This window comes from Phyllobates terribilis, unplaced genomic scaffold, assembly GCF_046119375.1.
Source record: "Phyllobates terribilis strain yellow unplaced genomic scaffold, ASM4611937v1 Scaffold_3__8_contigs__length_932513732, whole genome shotgun sequence".
Lineage (NCBI taxonomy): Eukaryota > Metazoa > Chordata > Amphibia > Anura > Dendrobatidae > Phyllobates > Phyllobates terribilis.
Genome location: NW_027362763.1, coordinates 190,169,439 through 190,184,830, shown reverse-complemented (window position 1 = coordinate 190,184,830; position 15,392 = coordinate 190,169,439). Strand labels below are relative to the sequence as shown.

The 15,392-nt window shown below is 40.9% G+C and overlaps 1 protein-coding gene across 2 annotated transcripts in view; it reads left to right on the top strand.

The window, feature by feature from the left end:
• Positions 1-15,392, top strand: part of RASA2 (RAS p21 protein activator 2) — a 90,310-nt gene that overhangs the window by 28,396 nt on the left and 46,522 nt on the right. Inside the window, exons 3-4 of one of the 2 annotated variants that reach the window (XM_073674389.1) lie at positions 2,563-2,666; positions 11,771-11,865. In XM_073674389.1, coding sequence (XP_073530490.1) covers positions 2,563-2,666; positions 11,771-11,865 — 199 coding nt within the window. Of the gene's footprint in view, positions 1-2,562; positions 2,667-11,770; positions 11,866-15,392 lie in introns of those variants that run through there. The other variant, XM_073674390.1, reaches the window with a different exon arrangement.

Genomic DNA, 15,392 nt, shown 5'->3' with positions numbered 1-15,392 from the left:
TTTTAAACTACATTAAAAGCTCATCAAATAGGTCCATGCATAGACCGGCCGCAGGTCTCCCGATGTCAGTATGACAGCTTCCTGTATATTTATGAGGCTGTGACGCTTGGGACTGCTGCAGCCAGTCTGTGCATTGCAGTCTGTGCTCGGACTGATTTACACAACATCTTATTGAGCCCTAAAATAGTAGACAATCCCTCTAATAGGCTATCTTTCCAGTGCCACTCTATTTAGATATGTACATTTTTGTCACAAACCACTGGTGTATTGGCAACGGGGCTAAGGGGCTAGTGACCTAAGATGTACACAGTGTGGCTCTATAAATCCTGTTTTGGGCATACAGACGTGACCGCTGTATGCAATGATTGGCTGCAGCGGTCTATTTCCCCTCCACCTTGAAGAGGAAACAAGCCGGGGACTGGGAAAGCATTGGTGGAGGAATGGGAGGATATTGGTAAGTTGATTACTTTTGTTTAAAGAAATATATAGATAATATAGGTCTCTAGTAATTAAAGGGATTTTCCCACAAACAAAAGTTTATTTTAATCCATAGATCTTGGAAAAATAATAACTTCCACAATTGGTACACAGTACACACCGGGGGTTCATTTATAAGATTATCTCAGCACAGGAACATTTAATTTTAACACATCCAATTGTGGAAGTTATTATTATTCCAAGATCTATTGATTAAAATCAACTTTTGTTCATGGGAAGATCCCTTTAAGTTTAACCTGTACAGATAGACTGATAGATACTATGGATTTATATACAAAATGTTCACACATAAACCATCGATCAAAAAAGATTGAGCGGTGTAATTTTAGCTTTAAGCTGTTGGCTATGAAATTGGTAATTTACCAAGAGAGTTGTGTCCTAAAGGGGTTCTCCGGGAATTTGATATTGATGACTTGCTGGTACTGGGTGATAGACCTCCCCTAATCTGATATTAGCGACCTATCCATAGTAGTGACCTATGCCTAGGAAAGGTCATCAATTTTTATGCCCAGAGGACTCCTTTAATGGGTTGATAGTTGGACTCTTATAGACTGTTTTGATATTAATCACACTTATTAAAGACTTTGATTGTGACTTAAAGGGTCAATTCACACGTAGCAAAATTGCTATAGAAAATCCTCAGCGGCAAATCTGCAGTAAATCATACAGCTTTTAATACAAATATAGATGTGTAAAACATAGTGATGATCGAGCGAGTTCTATTAACACCTTCGGCGAGCACGAGTATTTTGGCGTGCTCGGCTCAGCCATGACACTTGCAGACGCGGCGACATTAAAAGAAATGCCGAGCATGCCAAAATACTCGGCGAGCACCCGAGCGTGCTTGCCGAAGGGGTTAATAGAACACGCTCGATCATCACTAGTAAAACAATAAAAGTAGGCAAGAAAGAAAAACTCTGTATTCTCCATCCCTGGTGCTCCCCTTGCAATTCTTCTTAGTTCTTGAGATGAACTACTGTGTGACCATAAAAGTGATGTCATAGGAGCGCTAAAGGAGGGAGTGTATTGTACATAGTGGTGTTTATTTTTTCACTGTAGTTGGTGTTGCAGGTTTGGATGTGAATCCAAGGGTTATCTGTAGCAAAATTACCAGTAATTGGGCTTTTACTGCGGATTTTAACTTCCTTTCCCACTGAACGTAATAGGGAAAATCTGAGACAAATTAGCTGCCAATCCGCAACAGTAATTGCCTTACTGATCCACGTCGTCACCACACTCTGAATTTCCTCACTTTACAGGTCAGATTTGCTGCTATACTGATGCAAGTTTTCTGCCTGAAAATCCAGATGGAAAGTCTGCAGCAATTCCACAGCAATTCCGCAGCATGTGAATGGGCCATAAACGAGTTTTCCAGAATTAAGCGTGAAATAAATGGCACATATCCGCAACTGCCATTTAACAAAAAAAAATTCTGTAAAACCTCTTTTGATATTTCAGTTTTTCTGTCTTCTATTCTTCCCGTCCCTTAGATTTTAAAAATAATGGACAGTGCTGAGATAATCTTATAAATGTGCCCCTGCTGTGTACTGTGTAATGGCTGTGTCTGACCGTGCAGGAACATGGTCTGATCATACCACCTCTCCTGGGCAGGGGAGGAAGGAGAAGAGTATACAGACATTACAGCACGGGAACACAGGTGATTCTTTTTATGAGACAAAACATTTTCTTGCCTGTTTTAAAGCAATGTTTTACCTCAAATAAATCCGCTACGATCCAGTGCTGTCCTGTCTGTATACTCTTTGACTTCCTCCCCTGCCCAGGAGATGTGGTATGATCAGACCATGTTCCTGTACGGTCAGACACAGCCATTACACAGTACACAGCAGGGGCACATATATAAGATTATCTCAGCACAGGAACATTTTTTAACACATCTAATTGTGGAACTTTTGTATTATTCCAAGATCATCTAATTAAAATGAACTTTGTTTGTGGGAAAACCCCTTTAATTAATTGATTGTAATAGTCCTCTGTTGTGTCTCGCTTGTCCTCTTTCTGAAAACTTTTTTTTTGTAATTTTGTCCTTGTTTCTTTATTCTACAGTCCTTTTTATGGTGAAGATTTCTACTTTGAAATCCCAAGAACATTCCACAATTTATCCTTTTACATCTACGATAAGAGTCTTTTACAGCGAGATCTTCGAATAGGTGAGAAGTAACTGGCAATTGTCTCCGAGGTCAGACTAGGTTAAAGGGGTTGTCCAGGGCCAAAGAGTTGATGACCTCTCTACAGGATAGGTCTTAAATATGAGATCGGTGGGTCTCCCAGCTGTCGGACTGTAAGGGTGTGACAGGGGCTGTCATATGCCCGTCCCTCTCTGGACAGTGTTTGTACCAAGTGTATAGTTTTATTGTATTTTTGTGATTGTATTAATATGTGAATCTGCATATAGCTTCATAGGCGCTAATGTATGCGGATAATGTAACGTATTGTTATTAATGTATAATGTTATTCGTGTATAGGGAAAACATAGGATATAGTTTAGTGATAGATAGAAACATTAGGACACTTAGGCAGTGGTGGGCCTATTAGTGTATGAGATGTAAGGCATAGTTTAGGACATAGGAGTTTTAGTGACTGCAGTAGTTTGGTAACGGGGAAGTTTGCCCAGCAACCAAAGGAGAGTTAATGATTGGTCCAGTTAAAAGTGAGCGGGGTTTGGGCCAGAGTAGAGCAACGTTTTTTCTTTTTCCAGTAAGTCGGTCAGAGATGTAGTTGTTGATTGAAACGTTGAAGTTTATCCAGGAGGGATAACCGAGAGGAGTGGAGAAGTTCAGAGCCAGTGTGCTGAAGGTCGACAGTGATGCAGAAAGAGGCAGAGAAAGAGAGAAACAGCACTATGGAAAAAGTAGCGGTAAACTGTAAGGAAACTTCCCTAAATGTTCGGGGCCTACGGCCCAGAGAAGGCGTGGAGGAACCAGCCATCCTCAATTCCCAAGAAGGGGAAACGGACGGGGACGTCCCTATAGGATCAGCTGAAATTAGCCTCCAGCTGCTGGATGTAAGCGAGTACAAAGTTAGAGCACTGTAGCTCCATACATTTAGTTTCTTATCTCTTACTAAAGTGATCAGCAATACTCTCCGTACATTGTGTACGTCCGGCAGGGGCAGGTTTCAGCTGTTTGGTAGAGGCCCCAGGTGTTGACCCCCATAGATCTCATTTTAATGAATAGGTCATCAATTCTTAAGCCCCAGACAGCCCCTGTAAGTAAGATAGACTTGTATGGAATGTCAGGTAAATATGACACATCAGCCAGCTTCTTAATAACTTGCCTTTTAAAACTTTACCTACTTTTTGGAGGCTCTTCTGCAGCTGTGTCGGTGCATGGATAAAATGCAACAATGCACCCAGTTTCCCAGTTTGGTATTTACATTTTGGCATCCGTTTGAAGGAATGAGGCTCTACTGGTGATTATTATTATTATTATTTATGCATTGCTTATATGGCGCTTTACAGACTTTATCATCACTGTCTCCATCGGGGCTCACAATCTAGATTCCCTATCAGTATGTATTTGGAGTGTGGGAGGAAACTGGAGATCTCGGAAGAAACCCACATAAACACAGGGAGAACAAACAAACACCTTGCAGATGTTGTCCTTGGTGAGATTTGACCCCAGTGCTGCAAAACAGTGCTAACCACTGAGCCATCATGCTCCCCCCATATCAGTTACAGAGCATTACATGCTTTGTGTACATGTTGGGGATGATTCCTCTAAGAATCCATTTCCACAGAATGACCGGCAGCACAATACTACTGCCGATTGCTAAGCGTTTACCGATAGGCGGTCTTCTCAATACAGACCACAGTAAACAATGCTCACTGAGCGATCCATGCAGCATAGGCTGCCATTGTCCTTGGCAGCTCATTCGGCAGCCTGTTTACACAGCAAGATAATCATGAAACGAGCGTTCTTACCAACTCTCGTTCTCGATTATCTTGCAGTGTAAATGCCCCCTTAAGATCACAATTTCTTTATAATAAATGTACCTGTTGGACTCTGCTCCCTGCTGGGGGAAATATCCTGTATGATGAGCCAGTAGCAGTATGAGACTCTGATGCAATGGTAGTTTTCCTGCATGCGACTGTCGTCTGAACATTTGTGGGATCTACAATATCTTACAAAAAGTTCCTTTTTTGTGTTTGTTTAGCCTTTCCTGATGTAGATATTGTGAGAATTAGCTGCAGATACATTTTTTAAGGGATACAGAAATACGAGTTTGCCATTGCCATCTTAAAAAATATTCTCTTTTGTATTAGACATATTGATAACTGGGTACAGATAATGATCCATTGTTCCTCCTCTGAAAAGCTGTCCACAGGCTTTTTCCATTAATTGTCCATATTCTCATATATAATTAGGGATTTGTGATAGATCTGGTGGAAGTTGGATTTGTAGATAGTAAAGCTGGCTAAATTGTCATGTTAAACATTGTTCTTTTTAAAGGGACTGTCGGCGTACATTGTGTCCAGTCTAGGCACCGAACCTTGTAGGTGACCTAGCCCTAGTTATAATTTACCTAAAGGGGCCGATTTATTAAAGGGAATCTGTCAGCAGATTTTTGCTACCTCATCTGAGAACACTAAGAAATAACCTACAGAAAAAATGGTCTACCATGCAGATAAAATACAAGAAAATTTTCTTTATTGACAAAATAAACAATACAATTTGCAAGAGGTTAACAAGGGTAAAAATGCCAAAGCGCTGGGCAGCATTGTGTCCGGGATATGGTGCGGGTAATGCAGCTGGAGCTTGAACAGTTCTAACAGTCACAGACGCTGAATATTGTACCGCATGTAAAGAATGTGTGTATATATAGGGTAAAAAACCTGAAATAAACAGCAGTAAGAAGATGGTAAGGCAATATGAGTATACAGACAGAAAAAAAACAGTACGAGTCATTCGATTAAATCAGTAAGATGCATACCAATATACACTAAGGGGTGCCACAGAGATCACCAAGTCACACCCAAAAAGAAGAGCCAGTGAAAGTAAATTAGAAGGTAAACAATTGTAGAGAGTTCATAGCCAATTATGCATATGGATCTCCTCTTTGCATGTGAACAGGGGACTCAGTAGACACAATGCAATAAATAGTTAAGAGAACTATCAGCCTGCAACTGAAAAGATAGTCATACCAATAAACGAAAAATTTCTGTACCCAGAACGCAGAGAGCCGCAGCGTCACCCCTTGACGCACGTTTTGGCGGATCTTCCTCAGAAGGGATATGTACCTTCTGAGGAAGATCCACAGAAACTATTAATTCTTGTATTCAAGCTGTATGGTTGACCATTTTTTCTGTAGGTTATTATTATATTCTTAGTGCATTTTGGTTTTCCCATGATTGTTTAGGGCATCTTTGGCTCATCTGAGAGCAGCCTGATGTGGGCAAAGAGACCCCGAATCCAATGATGTATCCCTTAGATTATAGGGTGCAGCCGTCCTCAAACAGAGTTTTTAGATTTGGCAAAGCAGCAGAGCTGAGAAAGCTGCCCCGCCCACCCCAGGCTCTGTTTATACAATGTCTGTAGACAGTGAGCTGCTTATCACAGAAGGGGGTGGAGTCTGACTACCAGGCACGTGCTGCTGTGTCTGATCAATGATAAGCTCCTGGTGCTAAAACAATCATTGCAAAAAAATAACAGCTAGGAGCTTCATAAGAGTGGCATCCCTGAAATCTGTGTTTTAACCCCTATCTCCTGCTTTCTTCAGATTACATAACAAAACCCTGCTGACAGTTTCCCTTTAAGACTGTTAGGCTTAATGAAGGGCTCGCTGGAGAAGGATGCTCTGAATTTACAAAGAGGGTAACACGACTTAATGAATCTGGTGCATCTTCTCAGTGGCATGTGTGTAAGAAACGCAGTCACTTTTGCTGAATTTGATGGGTGGTCATAGCCACGTCCTGTCCCATTCTGGTTCATGCTCAGCTCTGTATTTGCGCAAAGCACTCTTTTATTCAAATATGCTAATGAAGTGCTAGGTGCACCCTTGCAGTGACCAAGCAGTTCCTTGATTGATTGCACCCTACAGGAGCTACTGTAGCTTTGCCTCCGTTATATTCTTGCACATGTGCTGATAGTTGAGTGCCGCAGAAATCGTGTTTCCTGGTGTCTGCCTGTGTACTAGCCTGAATGGCAGCGCATGCATGGTACATCACCACATGTGCTAGACTTCAGTGGAGGCAACGCTGGCTTCGGGAAAGTGCTGTCAATCAAGGAAGAAGGAGGTGGAGATGCATGTGTGAGAGGTGGTTAGCAGGTACTGAACTGCTCGGCCACACCATGGGTGTACATAGCACCTCGTTGGTAGTTTTGACTAAGATTTTAGGCAAAAGCAGCAACAGATTAATGCGCAAAGACTATGTTCGCTTGAATTTTTTGAAACGTTCAAACGTTTTTCATGTGGAATTCGCTTCAGGACACTCTTCTTTTTTGGAGGACTTTTTTCTTTTCCTGGAGCGTTTCTTGAAGCAGTTTTGATAAGTAACACAGGAGTTTTTTTTTTCACCTGAAGTGTCTTTGCTGACTTTTGATTTGGGGCAGACTCTGGCAAGATCTGCTACAAAGAAGGAACGTGCCCCTTTTTTTGCTTTTATTTCTCCATAAAGCATTTTTCAAAACCTTTTCAGGAGAAGAAAAACACTCAAGAAAAATCCTCCTATGACCAGCAAAAAGGGGTTTCCTACGACATGATGACGTTTTCCAAGTGGTTTTTTTGAGGAAGATTTTGGGGACTATGTTCTCCTAAGAGGCTATGTTCACACAGGTTTTTTTTTTTTTTAAGAAGCTATTGTTCAGTACCACAGGCCACCATTGTTCTCGGAAGCACAGGATCTGGTTATTCAGAACGATGCGCTGCTGGAAGCAATTATTTCACCTTGCAAATGAACGTTTTCCTCGGGCGATCGGCTGCCTGTTTACACCTCAAGATTGTAAAAAAACAGCGTTCCTAGGAACGATCGTTCACAATAATCTTGTGGTGTGACTGGACCTTCAGTTTGGACACAGTTTTACTCAGACAGACTCATTTTAATTCCTTTCTGAATTTTAGCTTCCTTTTAGGTATGTTCTGTAGTGGCATTGGCCAAAAGTAGATTTGAAGATTTAATTTAAAGTGGATCTGTCACCAGATTTCACAATACAAACTGCATAGATTATTAAGGAGATCTGTTAGACCAGATGAAGTTGGTGTACTTACTTTGGAAATCCACATCCATCTATAGAGAGAGAGCTCATGAGTCCAAGTGTATTCAGTCTCTGCTCACGCAGCCTGACTGACAGCTGCAGCTTGTACTGAGCAGTGTGAGATCTCAGCAGCAGGGAAGAGGGACACTGATAAGCTGTCAAAAGGGATTAAATAACCATTTTGACATGGCTTTTAAGAATAAGTACTCCGGCCTCATCGGATCTAAGATCTATCTAATAGTGTATGCAGTTTGTATTGGGAAAGCTGGCATCAGATCTGCTTTAAAGGAGTTATCTCCTGTAGCCAAACTTTTCTACTTAATTTACTGAATTTTATGGATTTTTGGGCATCCGTAAATACCCCTGACTGTCAGAGATCTCTGTATTCCAGGCTGTTTGATGGCTAATGAGGAAGAGGAAAGGATTTGCGGGTTGAGCTCTATCTGCTCTCAAACCTGTGCAGTGGTTTTGTGGTATAGACTTTCAAGTGTTTTCCCGTCAGGCTTGTTTGCAGCTGCCAGGAAGTTCAAAACTCCATCGCCATCAATGAATACATCTCATAATGATTTCCGTGGCGTGGGCAATTCTTACATCAACCTTTTGTCCGAATTGTTCATATGACAATAAGTGGCTGGTGCGGGTGGGGGAATATTTTCATAGTTACATTTGCTACATGAGCTTTAAAGGGGCCACTAAACACCCTCATGCCTTGCGCTGCTGCGGTTTTATGTTTGGAAGCTAAATTCCAGGTGCCCAATAATCAGTGGTGTACTGGCCCCAAACCTAGTGATAGGTTTCAAAGATGATCTGTCCTGACGCGGTCTGTTGTAGTAAGTACTTGTATTCCCAATTCTGCAGGATGTTTTACTATAACTCTGTGTTGTGCTATTCCTCTGTTACTCCTCCTGGAAATGTATGAATACATTTACAACTTACTCTTCAGCATGTCAATGGAATGCCTACAATCTGACAATGGAGGCAGTGAGTGATCGCTGTCAGTCTGTGCGGGGACATATCCCTAACTGGTTACACCCAGTTGTTATTTAATACATTTATGGCAGGAATAACAGAGGAACGACACTACTCAAACCTGTGAGATAACGATCCACAACTGTTCTTTCATAGGAAATGTCTGCCTGTGGCTTATATTTGGGAGAACAAAGCAGTGGTTGTCCGCAATCAGACACCCCGATGGACATCTCCACCGACAACCAGTTGGCCGGTGCCCCTATATGCATTAAGCTATGGTCACATGACCATTTTCTCTCCAGCTAAGAAAGACTGACTTATTATGCTGATCAGAGTTTGATCAGAGTTTGATCAGAGTTTGATCAGAGTTTGATCAGAGTTTGATCAGAGTTTGATCAGAGTTTGATCAGAGTTTGATCAGAGTTTGATCAGAGTTTGATCAGAGTTTGATCAGAGTTTGATCCTCGGAAGTGGAGAGCTGAAAAAATAAAAAATATCATCCGAGTGTGGTCTGATTTTTTTTTTTTTTTATTTGAAATAACCCATAGACGTGAATGGGCGAGTGCCGTCCGATTCTCGGAGACAAATCGCGCACAGTTGGTCCGAGGAAAAAAAAACGGATGTGTGCACTGCCTCATGGAATAACATCGGTACGAGTGCTATACTTCAAAGCCACAGATGGCACTCGTCCAATTTAAACGGTCGCATGCACGAGCCCTTTGAGTGTCAGCCAAACCCGTCAATATCAGCAGGTGTGAAGGACATTTAGTCTAAGGTGTATGGAGGCCTTTCATTTCTATTAGCGTCATGTCTTACAAAGTATTTTGCAGAAATATGACTTTGGAGCCCCAAGCAGTCAAAGATCCACTCTCATTTGACCTTTGTGTCCATTACTAGATTAATGAGCTGATCTGCAGTACCCAGCAGCAGCCACTAAACAGTTGATGGCGCTGTGCAGCTCGGTGCTGATGGGTGGGGGTGCCGATCTGTGACCTACCTCATATCATTAATGTCATACAACCCCTGGCAAAAATTATGGAATCACCGGGCTCGGAGGATGTTCATTCAGTTGTTTAATGTTGTTGAAAAAAAGCAAATCACAGACATGGCACAAAACTAAAGTCATTTCAAATGGCAACTTTAGGGCTTTAAGAAACACTAAAAGAAATCAAGATTAAAAATGTGGTACTCAGTAAGGGTAATTTTTTTCAGACCAAGCAGAGGGAAAAAATTATGGAATCACTCAATTCTGAGGAAAAAATTATGGAATCACCCTGTAAATTTTCATTTCCAAAACTAACACCTGCATCAAAATTAGATATGCTCGTTAGTCTGCATCTAAAAAGGAGTGATCACACCTTGGAGAGCTGTTGCACCAAGTGGACTGACCTGAATCATGGCTCCAACACAAAAGATGTCAATTGAAACAAAGGAGAGGATTATCAAACCCTTAAAAGAAGGTAAAGCCTCACATAATGTTGCAAAATATGTTGGTTGTTCACAGTCAGCTGTGTCTAAAATCTGGACCAAATACAAACATGGGAAGGTTGTTAAAGGCAAACATACTGGTAGACCAAGGAAGACATCAAAGCGTCAAGACCGGAAACTTAAAGCAATATGTCTCCAAAACAGGAAATGCACAACAAAACAAATGAGGAACGAATGGGAGGAAACTGGAGTCAATGTTTGTGACTTAACTGTAAGAAACCGCCTAAAGGAAATGGGATTTACATACAGAAAAGCTAAACAAAAGCCATCATTAACACCTAAACAGAAAAAAAACAAGGTTACAATGGGCTAAGGAAAAGCAATCGTGGACTGTGGATGACTGGATGAAAGTCACATTCAGTGATGAATCGCGAATCTGCATTGGGCAAGGTGATGATGCTGGAACTTTTGTTTGGTGCCGTTCCAATGAGATTTATAAAGATGTATGAATGTATTTATAAAGACTGTATGAAGAGAACATGCAAATTTCCACAGTCATTGATGATATGGGGCTGCATGTCAGGTAAAGACACTGGGGAGATGGCTGTCATTACATCTTCAATAAATGCCCAAGTTTACATTGATATTTTGGACAGTTTTCTTATCCCATCAATTGAAAGGATGTTTGGGGATGATAACATCATTTTTCAAGATGATAATACATCCTGCCATAGAGCAAAAACTGAAAACATTCCTTGAAAGAAGACACATAAGGTCAATGTCATGGCCTGCAAATAGTCCGGATCTCAATCCAATTGAAAATCTTCGGTGGAAGTTGAAGAAAATGGTCCATGACAAGGCTCCAACCTGCAAAGCTGATCTGGCAACAGCAATCAGAGAAAGTTGGAGCCAGATTGATGAAGAGTACTGTTTGTCACTCATTAAGTCCATGCCTCAGAGACTGCAAGCTGTTATTAAAGCCAGAGGTGGTGCAACAAAATATTAGTGATGTATTGGAGAGTTCTTTTGTGTGTTTGTTTTTCATGATTCCATAATTTTTTCCTCAGAATTGAGTGATTCCATAATTTTTTCCTCAGAATTGAGTGATTCCATAATTTTTTTACTTCTGCTTGGTCTGAAAAAAATTACCCTTACTGAGTACCACATTTTTAATCTTGATTTCTTTTAGTGTTTCTTAAAGCCCTAAAGTTGCCATTTGAAATGACTTTAGTTTTGTGCCATGTCTGTGATCTGCTTTTTTTTCAACAGTATTAAACAACGGAATGAACATCCTCCGAGCCCGGTGATTCCATAATTTTTGCCAGGGGTTGTAGAAGTGTAATGGGTAGAGCTTTTATTCTGTGCCACTAGATGGGTAACGCTGGCCTATACAATTCATTTATTCCTGCTTTAACAATTGTGGGAAAAAATTGCTAGAAAATGATAGCAAAACCTCAGTAAATGCTTTAACTGCCGGGTTATTAGGGCATTAGGTCCATTCATACAGTGTGTTATCTACCGATGCGGCATTGCTAACTCTTTCCCTATTATAGTGACCCTGCCATAAGCAACTCCTATTGTAATTCTAAACTTCTTTTTTTAATCGTGGACAATATATTTCACTATGGATATTCATTGAACTTTTTCATGTTGTTTTCCCATAGGAAAGGTCGCCATTAAAAAAGAGGATTTGTGCAGGTACTATGGTAAAGAGCCCTGGTTTCCTCTCCAGCCCATAGATTCTAATTCTGAAGTCCAGGTAACGTTCCAGACATCACATTCTGTGCCGGAGGGATTTGTTTTTTTTATGGAAATCTCATTCTGTTGTGTTCTTCAGCCTGAGATCTGCCTTACTGCTTCCGTTGTGTGCAAGTGAAAGAAGCATAAGGGACGTGGGATGTGCTCCGCAAGAAATGACATTCTTTTTTTTTAATCTAGAATTAATTTTTTTTCTTTATGTACTTAAAGTTTGGCATAAAAAGAACACATGGTGTAATGTTTCAGATCCCCGCCCTCAGAGCAGCGGCCTGGCAGCTTCACAACGGTATCAAAGAGGTTGTCCACTACTTTTACATTGGACCCCGGCAGTTCAGACATTGATGACCTAGCCTAAGGATAAGACATACATGCAAAAAATAGTGGACAACCTCTTCAACATGCAGATTAAACCCCACTGGGGAAACTCTAGTTTTTTTTTCACATGACAGGTTCCCTTTAACATCTTCCCCAACAATCAGTTGGCCGATGCCCCTATGTACATTAGAGTGTAGGCCGAACCCATCTCTATTGACCAGTGCAGTCAATATTAATCCAGTGTTCATGGGCGCATCAGTTCACTCAAGTGTAATGTGTTTGGGCACCTTCAGTCATATCACCAGCGAAGCTGCCCAGAAAATAACAAAATAGCCAGACATAGTGATGATAACTGTGTTCTATCCCTGCCATGGGAACTGCTACAGTGCAGACTACTCGGCAGCTGATCCGATGCCCTGTCGGGATGTATTTCACTAAATAGACAGATAATATGGATGCTGGGGGTGAGCGAGTGGCCTCACAGGATGGCTTGTACCAGGAAACGTCTGTTGGTGTTTGCTCCTATCTCAGACATGCCCGGGCTTGTTTCTGGCTCTGTCCTGTCTTTGTGCCATGGCATGTTGGGCACTTCAGTTATGTCTCATCTTACTATGTGTTCCTTTAAGTTATGTCTGACCTTAGACCTGGGTCAATATTCAACCTCCTGCAGACTGGATTTGGCCACAATCTATTCTAATTCTCCTTATCGATTAACTCAGGGGTTGGCATATTTTCTTTCTTAGTTAAATGCTTGTATTTTGTTGCTAAAATTTATTTCTGCAATTCTTAGTTGAATGTATAATTTTTATTGAAACTGAAAAGACATAAGCTCCCTGATGGATTTTCAGTTAACCCATTCTATAACCAGCAATGGACAGTGCAGCACAGAGGCTGGAGAAGCCAAACCGTGCAATATTTGTAATGAAACTAAATTACACATTTAACTTTTAGCCAAACATACATGCATTTAAATAAGAGAAATAATTGTCCCCAAATTTGGACAATTCCTTTAACTATACCCTGTAAGGCTGGATTGACAGTCGCTATGTACTTTGCTTAATCTGACCATACTTAATGATACAAGCGATTTCTTGTGAATTCTCTCTGCACCTGAGATGAAAGTAATGATCAGTGCCTACTGAGATATTGGTTATTCTTATTTTACAAATTTTCATTTTTCCTGGTGATACAGGTATCACAGAATTGACTTCACTATTGTCCAAAAAATGCAGTAGACCTGAACAATAGTATTTTGGGGAATATACCAGCAATCCGTGGCCATCTCTCTGAGCTTTAGATAGCCCTATTGGCCGACTGCTCTCTCTCTCGACCCCCTCTTCCCAGCGTGCGTTTTAATGGCGGCATATATCTTCCAATAAAACAGAAAAAAGATCAGGCGTTGAAATGACATTAGAGCAAACTTGGCTGAAGCCTTTGGCGGAGGAGAATTGGAGGCTTCTATACATGTCTGATGGGTGACCAGTTCTGCCAAAACTAAAGATTTCTTCCAACTTTTATCTAATATCTATGAGGACTTAGGCCACGGCCCCACTGTCAGTATTTGGTCAGTATTCGGTCAGTATTTTTTCTCAGGAGTGGGAGCAAAAACCAGGAGTGGGTGATAAATGCAGAATTGGTGACTTGTTTCTATTATACCTTTTCTCTGATTGTTCCTCACCTGGTTTAGGCTCCCTCTCCTGAGAAAAAATACTGACCGAATACTGATAGTGGGGCATGGCCTTAGTCTAACAGGCCTTATACATGCAGAGATAAACCAAGAATGACCTCACAAATTTAGATAAGACGAACTGACACTACATCACATAATGGCACAGATGTATTCATCGGTGTGTGGTGTAAACGACTTATTCAGGCAAAAAAAAAAAGTGTATTTCCGGCATGAGGCTATGTTCACACATTTTTTTTCAGCGTTTTTTTTAATGCAAATTTCTGCTGCGTTTTACAGTACCCGCAAAGTCTATGAGACTCCAGAAATCTCATGCACACATCATTGTTTTTTTTGTTCAGGATTTTGTGCTTTGCATACTTTTTGGCAAAATAGAGCATGTCACTTCTTTCAGCGATTTCTCACCCATTTCAGCGTTTTTTGTGCCAAAACCAGAATGAGACACTTTTTTTTTGACTGAACTTTATGTACTTGCATAAAAGAGACAAAATGACAGTGAAAAAACGCTGGAAAAACAAGCAAAAAAGCAAGAAAAATCCTGAACAAATCCTCTTGGCAAGAGATCAGGTTTTGCTGCAGAAAAAAAAACGCTGAAAAAAACAAGATGTGTGAACATAGCCTTAGACCTTAGTTTGATGAGCATAGCTACAGTACCATCGAAACAAACCAAACCTCCGACTCCCTCATGCATGGTTCATGTTTAAGTGATAAATTTACGATAGGACACAGTTTTCTCAGCTAAAAGTCTAGACCCTTAGATCAGGAATAGTACAGACATTTATAGGACATTTAATAACTTTCCCAAATTCTCATGAAAAAATATTCCCCACAAACTGCATTGAATTTTATTATATATTTTCAGAGTCGGTACATTTTATACTGACTCCGACTCCACCAAAATTGAAAATGACTCCGACTCCACAGCCCTGATTCATATAGATCGATCACTTCTACCCCTTTTTGTTTTTTGGAATCTCCTTTGGACAACAATCATCTTACATTAGAAGCAACTTTGTAATTTAATTTAAAAAAATTATAAGTTTATAGGTAACTGCTCATTGCTTATGTTACCTATCAGAGTGGCCTTTTTTCTAGGCAAGAAGCACGCGCATACAAGCTTTCTATACAGCTTGCAAACATCTCTCCAAAGCTTGCAGGATCAGGCCAACTCCAGTGTCCCAACACTACTGCTGTGCTGCAGAGGCAAAGCTACCTCTGCTAACCGTATCAGAGATCACACAGCTCAGACCAATGGTGTGACCATGCTGCTAGTCTGAAGTATCAGGCTGCAGGAGCGCACCACCCCCAGCAAGCAGGAAGCTGGGAGGTGGAGGAGCGGCGCGCTCTTGAAGAAAGAAGATGGTTTTCTCAGGGGCTTGCTCATTTCTGGGGAACCCACTGCTGTGACATCCTGAGCGATTTAACAATGTTTCATTTTCTTTGAAATTGGGAAACAATTTGGTAAAAATGAGAGTCGATCAGTGATATGGAAGTGTATTAGAATGTAGCAATAATTGTCTGCTTTT